Source organism: Herpailurus yagouaroundi, unplaced genomic scaffold (genome assembly GCF_014898765.1).
Source record: "Herpailurus yagouaroundi ecotype Mexico unplaced genomic scaffold, PumYag 139, whole genome shotgun sequence".
NCBI lineage: Eukaryota > Metazoa > Chordata > Mammalia > Carnivora > Felidae > Herpailurus > Herpailurus yagouaroundi.
The window spans coordinates 169,284-191,973 of NW_024412394.1; the positions used below are offsets into that span (position 1 = coordinate 169,284).

Genomic DNA, 22,690 nt, shown 5'->3' on the forward strand with positions numbered 1-22,690 from the left:
AATCTCATGTCTGTTTCATATTTCTAACCTGCTTACTTTTTCTTCATATTCTCCTCTTCAAGGAGTCCTTTTCCTCTTCAGTCATGGTCCTGTCATGACCCATCATGAAATGGAACCCGTAGTGTCCATCTTTGCATTCAATATCCAGTATCTCCAAAGTGTTATTTGAGGTAAATGGTACCATGTTTACAATCACCATATACATGTGAGGTGGAAGCTTTTTCATCTGACTTCACAAAGTCAAAAACAGTTGCTCTAGTACCCTACTCCCAGACACCCAGACCATTAACAATGGACCACACAGGAGTCTTTAGGTCGCGTCCCTATAAAAAAGGATCCTAACCTAAACTAAATGGCAAATATGTGTCCACAGACAATGATGGGCCTTCCTGGGGGCATGGAGAGAGGAGTGTGGAAGGAAAGCCCAAGAGAAATGTTTGGTGAAGCCCCATTTCTTAGGTAGGGGTTTGGGTCTCTTCTCAGGGAAAACTTCTCTATTTCCTGCCCCTCCGCACAACAACCCCAGCCTCAAGCCCACTCGGCCACGACACAGAGGCACTTATAACCATTTTCCTTTATTGTGTTTAGTGGGGCAACCAGAGGCTGGGGGAGGGGGAATGATCCCTGGAACGGAGAACACCCAATAGGGTAAAATCCACCCTGCCCCCACTGGCCGCTGGTTCGCTTCCACAGAGCTCAGGTCAGGCCCCTCTTTCCTGTGGGGTGTAAGCTGGCCTGGTCCCTGAGTCGGCCACGTTTTGCCAGAGAAGGCGTGTCTGGCCGCCGCCATTACTGACTAGCCTCCCGGTACTGGTGCAGCAGGTCACTGACATCTGTACTTTCCAATTTCACCCAACCGTCTTCCTTCATGTGGTACACTGTGGGCAAATGAGAATGAACATGGAGTCACCTTTCACTTCAGCAAGTTTCTGTCAATGGTGTTATGTGGAAGGTGACAATAACAGACGCTGAAACATAGGCTCCAAACATACCTTATTACGAGACCGTCAATGCCCCTCTTCTGATGCTGAAAACCTCCTCCCTACTGTGCCTCCCCTGACACTCCCAATCTCAAATCCCCCCTCCCCACCCGGGAGCGTGGTAGTGGTAGCATTGGTCTCTTACTATTGACAACACCTCCAGAATAGCTGTCTCGGTGGGTGGCGTAAACGATAGCCCTGCGGCCCAGCTCATAGGCCTCTTCAGGACTCAGATCGGGCCGGTAGCCACTATCCATGACCCCATAGGCATAGGTGTTCCCACTGCCAGTGGAGAACATATTTCCTGAGAGCCGAGTCCCATCTGAATTCACATAGTAGAGTCCAGGACCCTATAGGAAGCAAGAAGGTTCCAGGTTGGTATTGGGGAGGGAGTTTTTAGTAACAAACGGGTTCAAGTATGAGCCAAAAAAGGGGATAAAAGAGTTACTGCAGGACCGCATCTTAGTAACAATCACAGAACTTCGGGAGGAAAAAAAAGTTGGAATCAGCTATTTTATCGAAAGGGACAAGCTTATGAAACAGTGGTCCACATCTGGACCCAGAAACAGCCCATGGATATGCCGGAACGGTTCTATAACCCAGTGTTCTCTGCGCCGCGCGTCTTGTAGGGCAGGGAGTGGGAATGTATGATGGGGAACCTGGCCTCTCATCTGTTCGAAGGCAATATGGAGAATGGAAAGCACCCACCTTCTTATCCCAGCCGCAGATCATACTGCCCATGGACAGGCCCATGCCCCGGTACTGGAACACCATGTTGGAGAGCAGTTTGGAGGCTGCCGACACTGAGATACGCTCCCCGTTCCGCAGATAGTACAGCCTGGGTACAACAGGGTAGGGGGGGCAGAACACTCAGAGGTGGCAGAAGGCTGGATCTCGGAGCAACCCACTTGATACACAGGAAGCGATTAAAGAGATAAGCATTTGGGAGGAATGGTTTTGTAGGATCTAAGGATCAGGGAGAGATTTGGGATTTAAAGTATCTAAACCACGTGAAGAAATCCTAGTAAATGATACCGTCCCACCAGGATTGATGATGCCAGGGCTAAACGACTGACAAATTATCTGGCTTACTAGCTGGAGCACAGGCTGAGATTTGGGAGAAGGCCTTTATCACCAAAAGGCTGTTTTGTGAAGTACTACATTAGCACAGGGCGAAGGATGAGGAGCAGTGATCTGGAGGTTCCCAGGCTCAGAATTGACCAAAAGGCTTAGGAGGGAGGTGAGAGGCCTCGCCTACCTGCACTCCTTGGCCAGCAGACGCTCCCAGTACTGACAGTCCGCCGCAGAGCCAGCCATGGTGCCAAGCAGGTAAGGGTTAATCTCAATCACCTTATTACACCTTGAGGTGGCTGGAAGAAGATGGAGTTTTGAGAGAGGAGGAATGACCCTGCAACTCTCCCTGTGCGTCCAAAATCAGTATCTGCTTCTGCCTTGGTGCAGATGTTGGGCTCCTGCTGAGAGGGGGGGCCCAGCTCCCCAGGTTCTGCCTGCTGGAACACACACACTCACCGATGTAAGTCCCAGCAGAAGCCCGAGAATCCACCGCCACAACCACTCCATGCTGGAACTTGAAAGCCAGCGTGGTGGTGCCATGGGCCATCTCGATCTGAACATTCCTTTCTCCATTCCCACCGTGGGACTGGAAGACTTCAGTGGGCTAATGAGAGAGAAAAGGCAGAGAAAGGGGCACTGAAAACTTCTGAATCACGGGGCTCCAGGAGAGGGCTTCGGAGAGTTTTGAGAACGAAGAGATAGGCAGAGATTCTCCAGCTACCAATAACTGGAACGGTTAATAACCAATCTCTACAAGGAAATGACCTGGGAAAAGAAGAAGCACGTGACACCAACCTTTTCCATTTTCCAGCACAATAGATATGAAAGGAAATAAACGTTCGCCGTAACTAAACATTGTAAGGGTGGCTTTAATGTTTTTTTTTTCCATTCATAAGTCCTTTAACCCCCACAATGGGTGCTGTTAATAATATCCCCATTTTACAGAAGCGATGCCCCAGACCTTGCTTGACTAAGTGACTGAGCCAAGACACAACAGTTGAGTGGCTGAGAGGAGGCTAACAGCCAAAGTTCGCCGGTTTTCCAAGGCACTCCACGGCCCCTATAGCATGCAATAGCCCCATGCCAAAGGCTCCGTGATTTGCGTGTGATGGAGAACTGGCAGGAAAGCTCTCTGGTCTTCCTCCACCACACCTCTAACTCTTTGCCCCAATCTGTACTTTCTAACCCTCAGGCGGTCGGCCCCCGATTCCCACGTGGCCCCCGCCCTGGCACCGCGCGCTGGACGCGGCTCTCCTTGACGGAAGGATGGCCCGCTCTGGGTTTCCTGGCCTCTGGGTAGTCTCAAGGGAGACCCCCCCATCCCCCTGCACCCTCCTCCCCGCCTTCCCTCGGGGTGTCTTACAACCCTGACCTGCATTCCTCGGGGGAGGGCGAACTCCGGAGATCGCAGAGAGAAACTGTAGTGTCCAGGGTCCGAGCGAAGCTGACTGCCCAGGGTGGAGAAAGCGCAAGCCTTCCTCTGCCCTCGGGGGGCTCCGCACACCTCCAGGAGCGCCATGATCGCCTAGGACCCGGAGATGTGTCGGAAAGGGGAAGCGAAAGCGAAAGCCCGCAGCCTTAAGGGGAGGGAAGCAGAATTTTTTCCGCATCCCCCTGCCCTTTCCAAGAAGAGGCCAGTGGGCGGCTGGAGACCAGGAATATTAGGAACAGGTTTCTCTGCGCCGCCCTTATACGGGTTGAGGAAACCATGGATGATAGACTGTCAGAAGAAAAGGAGAAAGAGAGGGGGCGACTTCGAAAGCCCTCTTGGCGCTGAGATTTCAGTAGACACCAACACGCCGCCGGGCATCTTCTGGACACTTAGGAAGTGGGTATGGGATTGTATGGTCTTAAAGGCTTAGCCTCAACCAGAAAGCTACAAGTCAGCGAGAAGTAGGGAGCAGTTTCACCTCCGGGAGCTGCGGTGTTCACAGAAGCATCATTTTATAAAAGTAGGAGAAAGAGGAGGACGTGGGGGCAGTGAGTCTTGAGGACAGGTTCTGGGACAACCGGCAAAGGAATATACCCGCAGCGTCTGGGGGAAGGAGAAGGCTCAGTGTCTGAACCTTTCGACTTGGCCCCTCAGGGCCCCTCCCGGTTCAACGATCCCTCTAACCTACAACCACCCGCAAGAACCGCCCTTTCTGCTCGCACCTCTTCGCACGACTCCCGCTCGACTGAGCACGGTGAGGGAACTTCTCTAAGCCCCGCCTCTCCTTGCAACCTGTATTGGCCTAAACTGCCCGGCAACTGTTTACGTCACACGACCATGGCCCTCCCAGAATGGACGAGATTTACTAGACAACCCCGCCCACTAGGCTGAAATTACCCGCGGCAGGTGCCACTTCTGAGCCCGGTGAGCTCTGGGGGAAAGGACCCAGGCGGGGCGGGGCAGCTGGTAAACTCAGCTCAGCGCCTGGCGCGCTTGCACTTCCTCTAGTTGCGCTCGCCCTCCATCTTCCACCTCAGAAAGGCCACCGCTCCGAGCTGCAACTGCTAGTGCTTGGAGGGCGCTGTATCCCACTCTGACTCATCCTTGGGGGCGGACGTGGGAGCATGGGGAAGTGGAGGGGTAACCATAGGAAACAGAAAACTTAAGGGAGGATATGGCATATTTAGGACTGTGAAGTGTGCAAATGCTGGTGAGCCATTTGGTGCACTGAAAACAGGAGAGACCACAGTTATAAAACACCACCTTTATTATAAATACCAAGAATCCAGAGTGTGTTTATGGGCCAGCATATGCCTTTAGTCCTATTGGAAAGTATTCTTTCTGTATGTTCTAAAGTTCTTCTCATTTTCAGGGTTCTATCCACAACAAACCTGGCTCTAAACCCAGTTACACTAAGGGGTTATGAACTCTGTTTTCTTCCAAGAAATCTGCATTATCAAGAGGAGCTTGGAGATGGGGTAACACTCGTGGCAGAATTTCAGGCATCGTTCTAGGATGTCACTCCTCCTAGAAGCAGCTGTCTATTGTGCAGCTCTGGTAACACCTTTGTTCCCAAATTCTCCACTACAGAGGGCAGAAAAACAAGGGAGGGAGGTGGCGTGTGCAGGTCTGAGAAGGCTTTCATTCCGGAGCACCTGACCCGTCAGCAGCCTGCATCATGTCCCAGTAGCGTCCGTTCCTCTCCATGAGCTGCTGGTGGGTTCCTGCTTCACAGATGGTGCCTCCTTCCAGAAAAAGGATTTGGTCAGCCTGCTCCACCAAGCTGAGACACTGGGTGATGAGAAGCACAGACCTAGAGCCCCGCTCAGGGCTTTTGTACAGGAGCTGCTCCACCTGAGAAAAGACACAGACTCTGTCAAGAACCCAGGGAGACACCTGTGTTTCCAGAGCAGGGGCAGATCTCACCAGGATCACTGCCACCTCTGCCAACAACCCCAAGGAGCTGAAGATTCTTGTTCTGAGTGCTCCTCTGTCCCGCTTTTGATTTGCTAAGGACTGTTTACATGAGGTGGCGACAGCAAAATAAAAGTCAGAGTCCTGTGGTGAAACCCATAAGGGAAGAGTAAAGGGTATCAAAAAGTCTCTCCTCTCTACCTATAAACTGGGGATTTTCTATTCTGTTTTAAAGAAATATAACTTAGTGGTAAAGAGCATGAGCATTCAGGTCAGGCAGGCTTGCCTTTGGGTCTACGCTCCACTATTCAACAGCTCTAAGACAGTGAGCAGGCTACTCAACCTCTCTTAGCCTCCATTTTATCGTCTGTAGAACGAGGATAACAACACCCAGCTCACAGGCATTTATGATTAGTAAATGAGTGAGACAGTACATGGAGAGAGCCTAGTAGCATGTCTGGCACATAGTAAAAGAGTAAAAGCTCAATTGATATTAATATTGTTAGGATGGTCATCTTATGTTTGGCTTCAGAGATTCGGAGTCTGTAGATAGTCTCTTTGAATTGGTTCTAAGCATCTTGGGGAGCAGCTGTTGGGAACTGAGAATTCCAAGGATTGGTTTGGATAATTATGTTAGTACACCTCACACAGGATGAATGAAGGAGGGAAGATTGGGTGGGATATAGCCACTAACAAAATGTCTCTCTCACCCGTAACTGGCTATTTGCATCAAGGGCACTGGTAGCATCATCCAAGATGAGTACACGTGGTTTCCGGATCAGTGCTCGAGCCAAGGCCACTGCCTGTCGCTGACCCCCTGATAGCTGGCCCCCAGCCTCGCCTACCTCTGCAGAGATAAGAGCCCAGGTGAGGCCTGGACAACCACATGTGCGTCCACGTGCTTGCCTGCGGGTGCGCACACGCATGCACGCGCACACACACACACACACACACACACCCCAAGGACTGGATGCATTCACTTTCCTTCTGGGAAGGTGAAGAAGTTCGGAAGATGTGAGGATGAAGAAGCCATAGGAACAAGATCCTACAACTTCAAACTGATCTCAGTGGGTTGGGAAGAATGCTGAATAAAGGTTTCAGTAAAGATGTCTGGGTAATGACACGAGCTAAGAGAGCACCTGTGTTATAGCCCTGAGGGAGTTCAGAGATGAAGCTATGGGCTCCAGACTCCATTGCAGCAGCTATGACTTCCTCCATAGTTGGCTTCTGGACCAGGCCATATGCAATATTTTCTCGAAAACTCCTTCCAAATAGCTGTGGCTCTTGTCCCACTGCAGCCACCTGGGACAAAATATGATGAAGAGGCATAGAACAAGGAACAGAGGAGTATGGTTATCCAGAGACTGATGACTCAAAATCTTTACTGAAAGCATATCACAAAATTCCACGCCACAGCCTCTCTCCTGACTACACGCCATCTCCACTCAAGGTCCATCACTCCTTAGCCCTCCCTTCAGAGTGCTTGGTGACAGTGTTCGTTGAGAGTTCTTCTTACTCAATGCCCCCTGCCCTCCCCCATGCCATCTTCTTGCTCACCCGTGTGTGCAGGTAGCGATGCTCATATTGGGGAAGGGGCTTCCCATCCAGCAGCAGCTGCCCCGTTGTGGGCTGGTAGAGATTCTGGAGCAGGGCAGCCACAGTGCTCTTCCCAGACCCATTGGGCCCCACCAGAGCCATCACCTGACCAGGATGCAGGGTGAATGTCATCCCCTGGAGGCCAGAGAATCAAAAAAGAAAAGAGGCAGACTAAGGCCTTGAGTCTGTCATTGTCTTGTTACATAGCATGATGTCTTACCCCAGAGAAGAAAGGGAGAAAAAATTGGGAAATACAGCCACTCCTACCCTCCCATAGGCATAGACCTCTGTTCCTCAGGGATGACAGCTCCCCAAGGAGTAGAGATGGAAGGTGAGGCAAAAACCAGAGCAAAGACCAAGGACTGCTATGCCACACACTTGGTATTACATATGAGAAAGCAGAAAAAGAAATCACGTTCTAAATCACAACTGGAAACAAAGAGAAAAGACAGAAGACTAGAGACAGATTTTGCTTCAGCAATTCCTTAGGATGTGAGACCCTTCCCCCTGAGAGCCTCTTCTCTCTTTAGAAGTCTCTTTAGAAATCCAAACCCGTTCTTGAGTGTGGGGCAGTTGTACGGAGTAGAAGGTGCTCATCTTTGCCTTCGAAGGATTAGGCAGGATCTATCTGAACCTTGTGTTAAGCAAGCTGAAGGCAGGAAGGAAGTTTGGGATGGCAGTGTCAAGAGTGCGGCCGGTGAACACCAAGGATCGGTAGGTTGTACCTGCAGCACTGGGACATCTGCACGGTTTGGGTAGGCAAAGGAGACATCTTGAAACTGGACAAGGCCCTTCAGGTTTACGGAAGTCAATACGCCACTGGCAGGACAGCGAGGAATCCGGTCCAGGTATTCAAATATTTTCTCTGAAGAGCCCACAGCCTTCTGTACCTTGGGGTAGGTGGAGAGCAGTACCTGGAGGCGAGGTATGAGTATTGAGAAGGGGGAGAACGAATCTCCTTGCCAAGGTTATGTGATACGAGAAGGGTAAAGAACAGAAGGAAGGTGACACAGGTGGTGACAGAACGTGGGACAGAAAAGCACGGGAGAATGAAAATGGAAGGGTCTCACCTGAACTACCGCGGTGAACTGGATCTGGTAGAGAATAAATGTGACAAGGTCCCCACTGCTTACAGCCCCACTTGTCACCAGCCGCCCACCGATGTATAGGATTCCCACCTTCAGCAGCATCTCTGAGAGCTATGGGAAAGCCACAGAGAAAAGGGATTGTGGTTGAAAAATCTCGAGGGAGGTGCAAAGAACTAGACTCATTAGTCATTATGAAGATGTAAAGTCCTTTTCCCCCAGGTAAGAGCCGGAGGCTCCCCAGGGGGACAGGAAGAATGCCGAGTGGGGGCTCCATGGTGTCTTGCTCAGTTACACCACAGAAGCCATCACCATCATTATCACTGTTGAGGAGCATTTTGCTCTTCACAAAAGGCTTTCGTGAATGTAGTGCCATCTAACATTCATATCAACAACGCTGTAGACAAGGTCGTACCAATCCCACCTTTTAAAATGAGGAAACGGTCTCCAGAGAAAATAAGTTACTAGCCCATGGTCATAGAGCTAGTAAACGGCAGCCACCAAGCCAGGAATTCCCAAATATGGCTCTGGTTCTCTTTCCATTATATGATGGCTCTCACTAGCACAGCCACAGAGTCCCAGCATGATGCAGGACCAGGTGCAGGAATTTATGGCTCCCTGAGTGCTGCCTGAGAGGCAAAGGAAGGCCCTGGGACTGGAAAACGTGGCCTCTCCCTAAAAAGGGGGCTGGATGGACTCTGCGTACCTTGGTGAAAGGAAGCCATCCAGAGGGCCTAAAAAGAGGGAGGCAGTTAGGAACGCTGAGTAGGATGAGAACACCGAACCAACCATTGCCCAGTGGAGGAGGAGTGTGGAACAGAGTCATGGAAAAGGGAATGGAGTCGAGGCATCTCAGGGGCAAGAGAATAGGCATTTATCTCCGGGTGCTCACACTGATGGTCCAGAGGTCGACTGCATAGGCCAGAGCCTCCTTCTGATGGAGTGTCTTCATATTCTGCAGCTTTTGCCTAAACTTCTGGGCCTCACCCTCCTCATTGGCAAAGCTCCGGACTGTGGGCATAGCTGACAGAACCTCAATGGCCACCTGGCTGGATTCCGCCAGAGATTCCTGGACCTGTGCTGCCAGTGCCTGTGGAGACATGGACAAGAGATGTCACACGGGGTTGGCAGACCGTAAGGGACACTCATACCTGAGTTACCTAGTTGGAGATTAAAGGTGAGAAGAGGCAGCTGAATGAAGAAAAGAGCAAGGGGCACCGTTATACTCCCTGGATACTAAAGAGGCACACAGGAGAGGAAATCACTGAGAAGGGTCGTAGAGAATCACAATCTTGAGACCAGTGATCATGTTTGTAAAGGAAGATTGTGGGCAGAAGTTAGGAGAGAGTACACACAGAACATGGAGCTCAACACTGAGCAATCCAGGAACAGGGCTTATAGGGCCAGGGAGTCCCGCGAAGATGGGGAATCAAGTGAGGGAGCCAGGAAAGAACCCTGAGAGGAATGAATTCTGCCTAGTCTGGGAAACGAAGGTCTGTTTAGGGTGAGGCATCTCCCTGGACATACCTGGTACCATTTCCCCAGCGTCTTAGGCATAAGAAAAAGCAGAGGCAGGACGACCAGGGTGACCATGGTGAGGGACAGTGACCCCCAGAGCATGAGCCCCAAGAGACACAGCCCCCGCACCAGGTACCACAAAAACAGGCTCAGCTCCTCACTCAGAGACTCACTCAGGGTGGATGTGTCCTCTGTCACCCGAGAAGTGATGGCTCCTGCCAGGGATTGGGAAGAAGACAGTGGATGCATGAGAGGCTCTGGTGGGTGGGACTAGCAATGAGCCAGGGGGAGGGGGAGGGGGGACAACACCATGTTCTGAGGAGGCTGAGGAAAACAAGGTAAGGGGGAGAGGGCAGTTGAGGGATCTCAGTGTAGGGAGAATGAGCATTAGAAAGAAAAAGCCCAGGGGCGCCTGGGTGGCTCAGTTGGTTAAGCATCCGACTTCAGCTCAGGTCATGATCTCACAGTTTGTGAGTTCGAGCCCCCATGTCGGGCTCTGTGCCGACAGCTCAGAGCCTGGCACCTGCTTTGGATTCTGTGTCTCCCCCTCTCTCTGCCCCTCCCCTGCTGGTGCTCTGTCTCTCTATCTCAAAAATAAACATTTAAGAAGGAAGGCAGGGAGGGAGGGAGGGAGACAAAGGAGAAAGCCTGGCGGAAGGAAGGAAGGAAGGCAGGCTCCCCATGTGAATTTCCATTTCTCTGACAGATTTTTGTTCCTTAAAGAACACGAATACCCCATGCTGCCTACAAGGGCAAGAAGAGCTTAAGCGGGTCACACAACAGAGCTGGAGAAAAACAGAGGGTGCTGCTAGAAAGCAGTCCAGAAAAGTATACTGAGCACTGGGCTGGGAATCAAGAGACGGGCTCTATCCCCAAGCGCCTCTCTATCCATAGGTGACCATGCCAGTTTCAGCATTTAGGGTCCAGGTGTCAGTTTCCTTCTCTGTAAAATAGGCAGCTGGACTCTGTGACCTCCAAATTTCCAGGTTTGAAATTCTGTAGCTTCTATCTAAATAGACACATAGGGATAAATCATGGAAAAATCTTAGATGGAAAAACTTCAGAATATTATAAGATAACATAACATAAAATTTTTGCTCTTGAGGTATATCGAGAATAAGAAATGACAATGTCTATGTGTGAGAGAGACCAAAGTTATAAGTAAAAGAGGATATATGGGGCATATAGGGAGAATGCAGATATATAACGAAAGAGTTTCGGGACACACCTGTTTGGTTCTTTTGGAAAAACTCTGTTTCCTGGCGCAGAACAGCCTGAAATACTTCTCCCTGCAACTGGCTGTGCACACGACCCATGGTGCTGTTATAGATCCCATCACCCACGAACTCCAGCACTGCGCTAGAGAGAGATGGAGAGAAAAAGGATCGGGGTGTGTTCAGAGGACAGAGAGAAGGTCCCAAAGAAGTGCACTTTGGACAGCTGCCCCAACTTCTATCTCCCCCTTTTTCTGGGCCCCCCATTCTCAACCTTCCGCCTTCATTCAGCCCCCAGACCTGGCTGTGGTGAGAATGGACATGAGCGTTATGTATCTCATGAAACCAGAAGCTGTCCCATCTTGTAGAATGAAGTCAATGAGGCGGCCGGTGAAGAAGGGCATGGCCATCTCCCCTGGAGAGAGAAAGGAGGGACCGGTCAGCCAAGCAGATAAGCTCCAACCAGACTGCCCCCCCCCTCCAGCCCATCCCACTGTTTCACTGTCACCAGTATCCTGAGGGCACCAGCAGAAAGAGGACACTGAGAACACAGCCCTGCGCCTGAACAGGTCACCTTGGAACTCACAACCTGGAGCCCCACCAGACTTTTGTGCGTTTGCTTAGGAAGGCCAGAGGTCATAGGGTGTGCTGACCAGAAGAAAGGACTGGCCCAAGGTGGCCGGTGAAGCAACGTCTGAGGTAGCATTGGAGTCCACGACTCCTGACTCAGACCCAGTCCAGAGCTCTTTCCTGGTGGTCTTCTCACGACCAGAGCTGGGTCGCCTTCCCCCATCCACATTTCCCAGAACCCACATTAACCGATCTCACTGCCCATTACTTTTGATGCCCGCCCAGTCCCCTACTGTCCGTCCCTCTTACCCGCATCCCTCTTACCAAGACAAGAGAGGACACACAGGACCAACAGGAGCGGGACGCGTCGTCTCTCTGAACCCAGGCAGCCTACAAGCCGGCGCACCGCACCTCCTGAACCCCCGTGACTTTCCGGCACACAAAGTTCCCTGAGCTTATGCCAAATGGCAGCGGCAGGCAATGCTGCTACATAACTGAGGGCGAAGGCATCCAGGCGACTTCCCCAGTGCAGGATCCTGGAGCTGTGAGAATCCCTGGGAACTCTCCATGAGCTCAGCTCTAGGAACAAGGCAAGTCCCGGCAGGGCCAAGCTCAGCGCCGCTGCCAACGACTGCAAAGCAGCCAGCCAGCCCCGGACTCCTGCGCTTTCGCTCCCGGAGCCGACCGTTGCCCTGAGAACCCCACGGGCCCCCAGCCACAGCACAGCCCAGCGGCTCAGGCCCACCACCCAGACCCGGAGCAGCGGCAGCGCGGTGGGCACCAGCACGGAGCATATTCCGGGGAGCGCGCCCCGGAGCAGCACCCAGTCGACGAGAACCAGCAGCGCTATCCCCAGCCACGCGAGGGAAGTTCGGGAAGGACAGAGGCATCCGCAAGGCCTGGGGGGCCCAGAGCTGGCCATGGGCGCGCGAGCGCTGCCGGGGGTCGCGCCCCCGCCTGGGACTCTCCGCTGTCCCCGCCGTGCCGGAGGCTCTGGGTGCCGATCGAGTCTGTGCCGGTGAGGGCGCAGGGACCGGCGGCCGGGAGAAGAGGGAAGGGCGGGCGGAGGCAGGGCTTTCGGAAAGTCCCGGGAACGCAAGGTTCAGGCCGCGCTAGCTAGAAGCCAGCCGTTTCGCGGAAAGGGAAAACGAAAGCGGCAGGCCGCTCTGTAGATCCGCCCCCCTTCAGAATGTGGCCCGCCCAGACTATTTTGGGAGAAGGCGTGGGAATCCGATCTGAGGTTCTGGAGAGAGAAGTCTTGAGGCTCCGCCTGCTCCATCAAGCACACTCGTCCTTCCTTTCATTGCTACCTCTTGCGGATCCCACTTGTCGGGACTTTCTTTACCCCAGCCTTGGGACCTTCTTAACCCCAGGCCTTTTCGTCACTTGTCTCTGGGCAGTTCTGTCCTAAGTAGGTTAGCGCCTGGGGCGAAGCCGCACCGAAAGGACCCCGGCGCCCCCTAGCGGTCTTGGTGAGGGCGCGGGGCTGTATAGGCTGAGTGCTGCCCTCGGTCCCAGGAAGAAAACCAGTGCCCCAGGCGGCAAGGAGAGCGGCGCCTCGCGGAGATGCTGCGGTCTGGCGAGGTCCACACTGGGGTAAGTAGTCTGTGCTAGAGGTTTAGCAGAGGGGCGGAGAAGGTGGCAAGACAGGGGGACCCCGAAAGCTCTGAGGTGTGAATATGGTGACTAACAGAGTGAGAAGGTAGTTTGTGGCAGCCAGTCAGTGCCTGTAGAGATGCCCTGCGATGAATACAGGACATGTCTATTCTGAAGGGGGTCTTGAAGGGGTCCGCGAAGGACTAGGCGCGCGACGCTGGTGGAGAAGGAGGTGCTTTGGCTCTTAGCTGGAAGTGTTGAGGGGAAGCTTCTCTGAAGCGCTTTCGCTTTCAACTCTGGACTAGAGAGAGGGGCTGGTTAAATCAAGGAAGGGGGTCGGAGAAGGTGCAGATGGATGAAGAAATGGTGCCCTGGGGGAAGTAGGAGCGCGCTTGGGAGAGGAGAATAGGGGCACTGATTGAGAAGGGACAGCTCATCACACAGATCTTTGATAAACTGGCCCCTGCGTAACTCATACCCCCAGCCCTGATAATGGGGGCTCCTTGCGAGCTGGTGGTGCCCTTCACCAGCCTGATCCACGAAGGCTCCTGCTTGGCCCGGGTGCTGCTGTGCTCCCTTCCCTGGGTCGTCCCTGCCCACTCCCATCCGCCCGCCCAGGCTCAAGGCTGGCTGGCTTCTGCTCCCAAACTACTGCCACCACCCTTGGCTTGGGGGCAGCTTTGTCTTAGAGAAATAACCTCTAGAATAGGGCTGCCCTTATTCAATGGCCCTCTCTTCATGGTAAGTCAATATGTCTGAAAGCACACTCAGGGCTATAGCCCCGGGGTCCAGAGTAACTTATGGGGTGATGAGAATGCACTAAAACCATTTATAAGGTAGAAAATCTCCCCTCCCTGCCTGATGAGCAGTGGGAAGTAGGAAACAGAAGTCAAAACAAGAGGTGGGAGTTAGACCTGGGTTTTAGTCCCAGTCTGCTATTAACTCTGGGTGACCTTGATAAGTCAGTTGCCTCCTCTATGATTCAGTCTCCTCATTCGAACCAAGAATCTTTAAGGCTCTTTCCAACTCAACAGGAGTAGAAACCGTATAGCTTTATTCTTTTCACCTTCCTGAATTCTTTTCCTTAATTTCTCTTCTTGACCTGAAAAAATCAGCTTTTCTTGACCTGAAAAACTCCCCCAACAAGCCGCCTCAACGGTACAGATCTCTTCCCCTAGCTACTGTTGACCTCTTGATCAGAAATCCTTAAATGAAAGCTTCATGTTAAATCATCTCATGTCCCTGGCTGCCTCCCTCCTTACTAATGCATGACCCTGCTAACCGCTGCGGCCCTTGATGTTTTCTGCTGTTTAATAAGCTAGTTAAGGGGGATGTGGGGTAGAGAATTGTGGGCCAAAAGAAGACATGACCCTGTTTCCCAAGGTCACAGTCACTTGCTCTGTGTTGGGTCCGTACCATATCTGCACACACACACACCAAGCACACGTGGTGGAAGTAATTCACCTGTGGGGCTGCCTTGCACCACAAGTACTGGGGCGCCAGTGCTTGAAAGTGCCCCCCTGAGCCAAATGTCTACCTCTGAAAACCTCATCCCACCTCTTTCTTTATCGTTGGGAAGGATTCTACTTAGGAAGGTTGGGACCTACGGATGTGGTTCTTTCGACCAGGCATTCTCTTGCAGCTAGGAGAGGAGATAGGGAAAATGGGAAGATGGAAGGGAAATCCCGTATTGGGAGTCATCTTGGCCTAAATTACTGTATGACCTTGAGCCGGTCACCTCCCCTCTCTGGGAATGTTTCCTCATCTGTAACATGAGAGAATCAAGACTCTTCCTGCTCTGACATCTCATCCTCCACATCTCCGCAGACGACCATCATGGCAGTGGAGTTCGACGGAGGTGTTGTGGTGGGTTCTGACTCCCGGGTGTCTGTAGGGTAAGTACCCGTCAAGGCGAATGCTTCTGGAAGGATGTCAATGGCTCCCAAAACGGATTTTTCTTACCCGTTCGTGAAGAGACTGGTAAGGTAGAACTTTGAAGAAATTGAGTTAACCTTTCAGAAAGGCCCCTATAATGAGATATATGGCAAGTGTATGGGTCCCTGAATTCATGGAGGAGAATCAGGAGCCTGAATGCTTACGTGGCCTGTCCCTACAGGAGTGGGTATATAAGAATAAGGTATGAGAAGGAGGTAGGATACAAAGATTTCAGGGTCCCTCCTTCCATCTATGTTTAGAAATAGAAAAGATGGTTCTGGGCACCTGGGTGGTTCAGTCAGCTGAGCATCTGACTCTTGATTTCAGCTCAGGTCATGATCCCAGGGTCGTGGGATCGAGCCCCAAGTCCTCACTGAGTGTGAAGCCTGCTTAAGATTCTTTCTCTCCCTCTCTCTGTTTCTCTCTCCCACTCATGCTCTCCCCCACTCATGCTCTCTCTCTAAAATGAAATGAAATGAGATGAATAAAATAGAGTAAAATAAAATAAAATAAAGTAGAAAGGAAAGAAAAGATGGTTCTGCCAAGCAGATATCCTAGCTTCTCATCCGGTACATGTTGAACTAATTTTGTCTCCTCCATTCTGACCAGTTTCCTCATATGCGAAATGGGTATATGGGATTAGGTCAATATTGCTTACTTTATGTCCCAAAGAACACACAACTTCCTCTAGATGGGTATAGTAAAGAAAAATTGCTTAAGCACATTATTCTTAAGGTACTATTTTTTGTTTTATTATAAACTCTAAGCCTGAAAAGTAAGTCTAATTTTGATCATTACTTGCAATATTTTGTTTAATTTGAGATGATTTTTTTTCCTGCTCCAATCCAAGTATGAAATTTCATGTACTCTGTGGTGGCTGTCCTCTTGTCAAATAAATTTGACAAACACTGGATGATTAACCTCAAAAATTGTGGCAACACTAACGCTGATGACTGTTGACTCCTTCCCAGCAGAAAGGCAGTGGTAAACCGAGTGTTTAACAAGCTGTCTCCACTACACCAACACATCTATTGTGCTCTCTCTGGTTCGGCTGCTGATGCCCAAGCCATGGTTGACATGGCCGCCTACCAACTGGAGCTCCATGGGTATGAAGCTTTGGGGTTCCCAGTCCACAACCACTAGAGTTCTCCCAACCAGAAAACCGCTATAGTGTCCTATTCCAGGAGCACTGCAGTGAAAAGTGAAAAATTCTTGTTTGGAGTCCTGTTTTTATTATCTTTGAAATGGCACTTGAATCCCAAACCTGGTTTCTGCATCTGTAAAGTGGAGATAATTAATAATACCTACCCTATCTCACCCAATGGTTATTTTGAGAATGAAATGATCCATGCGGAAATGACTTGAAAATTGTAAATCACTATCCTAATATAAATAACGAGAAAGAAGATGATGATGTGGCCTACCATACTCTCAGGCAGTTACCCTGTGAGAAGCCAAGATCACTTCTTGGTGCAGAAGTAAAGCTTATCTGCTTTTATCCAGAGAGGCAGGGCCGTTTCAGCCAAGAGTTATACAATTGGGGGGATGGGTGGGTAGGACAAAGAGTAAAGGAGGGGAACACTGAAATCTTCTTAACAGTTGGTTGTGTGAGATTGGCCTCCCTGTACATGTGGGAGAGAAGCTGGAGTTTGAACTATTACAAGTATGGGTTTCAGATTTCAGGTGTCCCTTGGCAGGGATCATGGGAACAGCACAGGAGGGTGGAACGTCTGGAAATTATATTGAGCCCTATTACTAACACTTCGTTTAGGTTGGAACTGGAAGAATGTCCGCTTGTTCTAGCTGCTGCCAACGTGGTAAGGAATATCTCTTATAAATATCGGGAGGACCTGTCTGCACATCTCATAGTAGCTGGCTGGGACCAACGTGACGGGGGCCAGGTGAGTCTTTCCCAATGTACTCCCTCCCTTGGTGTTCCCCACTACCCTAGAGAGGGAGATAGAGGTCATATGTCATTCTAGCAATGAGTTCCAAGGACACTGCCTTTAAAAGCATAGTATAATCTCAACGGACGGGAAAAAGAGATAGTGGGGCTTCGTTGCAGAATAGAGACACCCTGACTGTCTCAGTGGCAAGGAGAGGATTGATGCTTCCGTAGTCTGACCTGAGGACACCTCCCCTAGGTGTACGGAACCCTGGGAGGAATGCTGACTCGGCAGCCCTTTGCCATCGGTGGCTCTGGCAGCACCTATATCTACGGTTATGTGGATGCGGCATATAAACCAGGCATGTCCCCTGAGGAGTGCAGGTGTTTCACCACCAAAGGTAACTAACCAAACGGAAGGGTGCCTGGGGAGGGTTTTCAAACACAGGAAGGAAGTTGAGAGTAAGGAACACAATGAGGAATACACGAGTGGCCATTTAATGTCCAAACTGGAACACTTTTGAGAGTGAAAGAATGCAGGACAATGCTACACTAGATGGGACTTCAGAACAAAGGCAAAGATCTGACTATTTTTTTGAGTACCCCATATTAAAATATACAGTTACTCTGAGAATCACTGGTGTGCTAGAGTGGGCTTGGGCTAGCTCATGAGAGTCAATTGTTAAATATTCAAGGATTCATAAGCTGCTTATTTAGCTATTCATAACTCGAAATCCATTGTGGTGAGAGTTTTGAGACCACCAACACCAGGAGATGTTACAATAAAGACTTTATTTTTTTAAGTTGGTTTACCAGCACACCACTTGATATGTGTCCCTAGGAGATGGGTTTTCAGGTCTGAAAGTGGTAGTAAGCTTATAGACAGGACGGGAAGGAAAAGATTTCTGAGGCTAAGTCATTCTCTTTCCCTCTCTCCAACCTGAAACCCTCTGCAGCTATCACTCTGGCCATGAACCGGGATGGTTCTAGTGGGGGTGTCATCTACCTGGCCACTATTACAGCTGCTGGTGTGGACCATCGAGTAATTTTGGGTAATGAGCTGCCGAAATTCTATGACAAGTGAATCTTCCTCAGACCTCCTTTCCTTATTTTGTAAATAAACTGTCTGGGACCAGAACCTGGTATGGTCAACGGAAAATGGGTGCTCAAGGAGATGAAGGTTAGGGGAGGGGGCTTCTTCCCTCCCAGAAGTTAGATACCCTTTCTTAATGTGTTCATTCACATTAAAGATCAATACATGACAATTGCTTAAAATTGAATGATTTGTGAGTCTCAAAGAACAATAACAACCATCAAAACACTGAGCAAGGTATTCGCTAAATGCTTATAAACTTTATCTCTTATAACCCAAACAAAAGAACTTACATGGATTAGACTACTACTTCCATTTACAGACAGATGAAGGCTTAGAAAAGGTTGGTCCCTTGACCCAAGTCAAAGCAAATTCAAAAGCAGAAATCTGGAATTTAGTTCTTTTTTTTTTACCGTATGCCCTTCCTCTCCCACTATATGAAACTTTCCATTCCCTCAAGCATCGTATATCATGTCTTCCTTGAAATCTGCAATAGTTAGCCAGCACAGTGGTTGACACTCAAGAAGTTATTACCAGATGCCTGAGTAACTGTTGTTAAACAGGCCGACTTACAGCCCAATCTTTGCCATGCACTTCCCAAGTGACAGGACAAATTATCCCCCTTCTGTGAGCCCTCACTTCCTCTTCTGTCAGGCAGAGATGTTGAGCTACTTCTAAGGTGGGATATGGCTTGGATATCCAATGCCATCTTGCTAATAAGTGAGCAGATAAGAGATATATTTAACAGAAATCATAGTAGGCTACCCAGGAAGCTGCTGTCTGCTTTTCTTTCTGGATCTCGGGCTTAACATATAAATTCAAAGTACCCTAAAACAAGCCTATGCCCTCGGGAGTATGTGTTTCATTTGGAGGAGAAGAAAAAAATCTAAAATTGTAGAGACTTGAGTTCTTTCTAGCCATGGTATTTAATTTATTCTGAAGTTTAAAGTAATAGCTTAAGAACCTCTCTCTCCCACTGATCACAACTAGAAACTCTGGAAAGCAGACAAAGAGCAAATGCGGAAGGACTCTGAACAGTAGACAAAAGCGGGTGGGCTATGAGGAGAGCCAAAACTTGGAGAGGGAGCGCTCCCCATGGGTAGTTTTGGACTTGTCTCCCTCTTTCATCTCCCAGCTTTGTCCTGAAGTCAGGCCTCAGGTGCAAAGCCGAAGTGCCCTAAATTGCCTAGAGAAACATCATTGTTCTGGCTGGAGGAATGGAGGAACCGGAAAAAAAGGAACCCTGTGTAGGGGAAGAGTGCAGGGGGGTTCCCACACGAGGGAGCTGGCTGGAGAAGGGTATTCCTTGAGTCTAGGTGGGAACTCTCACGAGTACCGAGTGCCCCTGAGATACACACACGTGAGGCACAGCACGGACTTTTTGAGGGCTGAACTAAGATTTAAGCCTTTTGAAACTAGAAAGCTGTCTTTTTCTTTATTGGCCAATGAATTGTGTCTTGTGTCCCTCGTTCCAAAAAGGACTTGTAGCAGTTCACAGAGACAGACACAACTGAAAAAGGGGAAGGAAGAGAAGAAACTGGGCAGAGAGAAAATAAAGCTAGGAAATAAGTAAAGCCAGGGGATCAAACTAAAACACAAAATGAACATCTTCTGTTAAGATTCTCAGGATCCACATAACAGTAAAAACATATGGTATTTTCTTTCTCTGTATGACTTATTTCACTTAGCATCACACTCTCCAGTTCCGTGGGGGAGGGGAAGAAGAAAAAAGAGGTTAGACTCTGAGGGAGAGAGCCAAAGCATAAGAGACTCTTAAAAACTGAGAACAGGGGCGCCTGGGTGGCGCAGTCGGTTAAGCGTCCGACTTCAGCCAGGTCACGATCTCACGGTCCGTGAGTTCGAGGCCCGCGTCGGGCTCTGGGCTGATGGCTCAGAGCCTGGAGCCTGTTTCCGATTCTGTGTCTCCCTCTCTCTCTGCCCCTCCCCCGTTCATGCTCTGTCTCTCTCTGTCCCAAAAATAAAAAATAAACATTGAAAAAAAAAAACCTGAGAACAAACTGAGGGTTGCTGGGGGGTGGGAGGGAGGGGAGAGTGGGTGACGGGTAGTGAGGAGGGCACCTTTTGGGATGAGCACTGGGTGTTGTATGGAAACCAATTTGACAATAAATTTCATATTAAAAAAATGAACATCAAAAAAAAAAAAAAGAAAAGAAAAGAAAAGAAATGGAGTACTGGATTTGTCTTATACTGGCAAACAAGAGCAAATTGTAAAATATTCAGAAATTGTGACAGACGATTGTTAACCATGGGTATCTTAACATTGGCCATGATTGGAAGTATTTATTCTACAGAAACGAGGAATGTTACACGTCAGAATTTTTTCCCCAGAGAGCCAGTTTAACAGGGCATATATTTATCAACCAGCTACAGATGGGTAAAAAACAATTGGCTCTGAGCTACAAGGTGGTGAAAACAAAGAAGGAAAGGAAATCAGGTATGAGGTTCAAAAGATTCATATAAAAAGGTACAGCACTTGGGGCACCTGGGTGGCTCAGTCGGTTGAGTGTCCAACTTCGGCTCAGGTCATGATCTCGCAGTCTGTGAGTTTGAGCCCCGCATCGGACTCTGTGCTGACAGCCTGGAGCCTGTTTCTGATTCTGTGTCTCCCTCTATCTCTGCCCCTCCCCTGCTCATGCTCTGTCTCTCTGTCTCTGTCTCTCTCTCTCTCTCTCTCTCTCGTCAAAAATAAATAAACCTTTTTTTAATGTAAAAAAATAATAAATAAAAGGTACAACACAGGGAATATAGTTAATGATATTGTAATAGTGTTGTGTGGTGACAGATGGCAGCTACAACTTGTGTTGGACGTAGCATAACATAAACTTGTGGGATCACTATGTTGTACACCTGAAACTAATATAACATTATGTGTCAACCATACTTCAATTTTTAAAAATTAACTAAAAAGAAACCATCCAACAAAAACAACTCTATATACATGAATAAATTTTCAAGTCACATAGAGGATTTGCAAAAACAGGCTATGCATGATACCCTAAAGGAAACTACAGTAGATTCCAAAGTATCAGTATCTTTGAAAAAAGCTACATTTTATAGCCATATTATACTAAAAGTAGAACTTGATAACAAAAGGATACCTAAAATTCTCACAGTTTGCAAACTAAGAAAGTATTAATGAATAACGTGGATTTAAAAGGCAGTCATGGGGTGCCTGGGTGGCTCAGCCAGTTAAGTGTCTGACTTTGGCTCGGGTCACGATCTCACAGCCCATGAGTTCAAGCCCCACATCGGGCTCTGTGCTGACCATTCAGAGCCTAGAGCCTGCTTCACATTCTGTGTCTGCCCGTCCTCCACTCACACTCTGTCTCTCAAAAATAAATAAGTGTTAAAAAATAACAATAATAGTAAATGATAAATGGCAACGACATTTTAAAAAATAAAAGGCAGTCATGAGAGAAAATAACACGTTTAGAACTAGGTGGTAAAAATGTTGCATATCAAATTTTATGAGATGCAGTTAAAGCAGTACTCAGAATTTTACAGCTTCAAATACATTTATTACAACAAGAAAAGTTAAATATAAATGGCCTAAAATTTCTCCAAAATTTTGAAAAAGAGTGATTGAATAAACTTAAAGCAATAAGAAGGAAGGAAATTATAAAGATAAGAATAGAAAGCAATTTAATAGAGAACAAAAACTATGTAGTAAAAATTCACAAAACCGAAAGCTCCTTCTTAAAAAAATATTTGTAAGATACTCAAATTTAGAACAAGACTAATGATGAATAAAGGGGAGAGAAAATGAAGAAACAACATACGGAATGAAAAGGGGAGAATAGCCTACAAATATTACAGATATGAAACTTAATAAAGGGTATAATTATCAAATCGAAAATTGAAAAATTTCGATGAGACAGATAGCTCCTAGAAAAATTTAAACTAATGCAATTTGTACAAGAAATAAAAATTTGAGAATACCAATAAATATTGAAGAAATGAAAAAAGTTGCTAATAGCATCTGATAAAAATAATTTTTTTAAATGCCCACATGGTTTCACAGGTGAGTTCCATCAAACATTCAAAGAGTATACAACTCCTATCATATGTGCTTTTTTCCAGAAAATAGAAAAAAGATTAAAGCTGTTCAGCTAATTTTATTAGGCTAGCATAATCTTGATTTCAAAATGAGGTATGGGGAGGGCACCTGGGTGGCTGAGTTGGTTAAGTGTCCTACTCTTGATTTCTGCTCGGGTCATGATCTCACTTGATTTCGGCTCAGGTCATAATCTCATGGTTAGTGGGTTTGAGCCCCGCGTCAGGTTCTGCACTGACAGCACAGAGCCTGCTTGGGATTCTCTCTCCCTCTCTCTCTGCCTCTCTCTCTCTCTCTCAAAATAAATAAATAAACATTTTTAAAAGAGGCGGAGGAACAAAAAAGGTAATAGAATGAACTGTTAAGCACAAAGCAACTCACTTTGAATAAAGAATATATACACACAAAACAATACACATTTTTCAAGAATACATATAACCAAAAGATATATACAAAACACAGGAGAAGGGTTTCCTTTGGTGAAGGGAAAGAAACTGGAATTTGGGAAACGTGCATCAAAAGAAATAAATAGTAACAAACATAGAGAAGATTTTGTATGGACCAGTGATGACCATGTGCCATGAACTGAGGAATATAATTCTACTATTTGTGTGTAAGATTTTTTTTTAATTAATGACTCAAAGAAAATCATAGCTCTGAGAGCAATTTATTCTATATTTCCATGACAAATATTCGATAATTCCCTATTTTTTCCATCTAACT

At 48.3% G+C, this 22,690-nt stretch overlaps 3 protein-coding genes across 6 annotated transcripts; 1 reads left to right on the top strand and 2 right to left on the bottom strand.

Annotated features, from left to right (window-relative positions):
- Positions 1-555: 555 nt before the first annotated feature.
- PSMB8 (proteasome 20S subunit beta 8) lies at positions 556-4,266 on the bottom strand. The gene is made up of 7 exons (XM_040473139.1): positions 4,209-4,266; positions 3,427-3,579; positions 2,511-2,658; positions 2,239-2,350; positions 1,689-1,818; positions 1,126-1,330; positions 556-878 (listed from the first exon to the last, which is right to left on the bottom strand). The coding sequence occupies exons 2-7, from the start codon at positions 3,571-3,573 to the stop codon at positions 790-792; spliced, it is 831 nt and encodes a 276-aa protein (XP_040329073.1). The 5' UTR covers positions 3,574-3,579; positions 4,209-4,266; the 3' UTR covers positions 556-789.
- A 469-nt stretch (positions 4,267-4,735) lies between these two features.
- TAP1 (transporter 1, ATP binding cassette subfamily B member) lies at positions 4,736-12,305 on the bottom strand. Its single transcript, XM_040473137.1, has 11 exons — positions 11,708-12,305; positions 11,114-11,228; positions 10,828-10,958; positions 9,609-9,814; positions 8,974-9,171; positions 8,067-8,195; positions 7,722-7,910; positions 6,958-7,131; positions 6,540-6,702; positions 6,111-6,247; positions 4,736-5,340 (listed from the first exon to the last, which is right to left on the bottom strand). Exons 1-11 carry the CDS (start codon positions 12,303-12,305, stop codon positions 5,128-5,130), a joined length of 2,253 nt encoding a protein of 750 aa, XP_040329071.1. The 3' UTR covers positions 4,736-5,127.
- A 4-nt stretch (positions 12,306-12,309) lies between these two features.
- PSMB9 (proteasome 20S subunit beta 9) lies at positions 12,310-18,068 on the top strand. 4 transcript variants are annotated; one of them, XM_040473142.1, is made up of 6 exons: positions 12,310-12,979; positions 14,622-14,874; positions 15,886-16,020; positions 16,686-16,815; positions 17,059-17,200; positions 17,756-18,068. In XM_040473142.1, exons 2-6 carry the CDS (start codon positions 14,816-14,818, stop codon positions 17,881-17,883), a joined length of 594 nt encoding a protein of 197 aa, XP_040329076.1. In that variant the 5' UTR covers positions 12,310-12,979; positions 14,622-14,815; the 3' UTR covers positions 17,884-18,068. The 4 variants fall into 4 exon arrangements, with proteins under 4 accessions (XP_040329076.1, XP_040329077.1, XP_040329074.1 ...); XM_040473143.1 differs by having other exon boundaries at positions 15,889-16,020; XM_040473140.1 differs by having other exon boundaries at positions 14,807-14,874.
- The last annotated feature ends 4,622 nt before the right edge of the window (positions 18,069-22,690 follow it).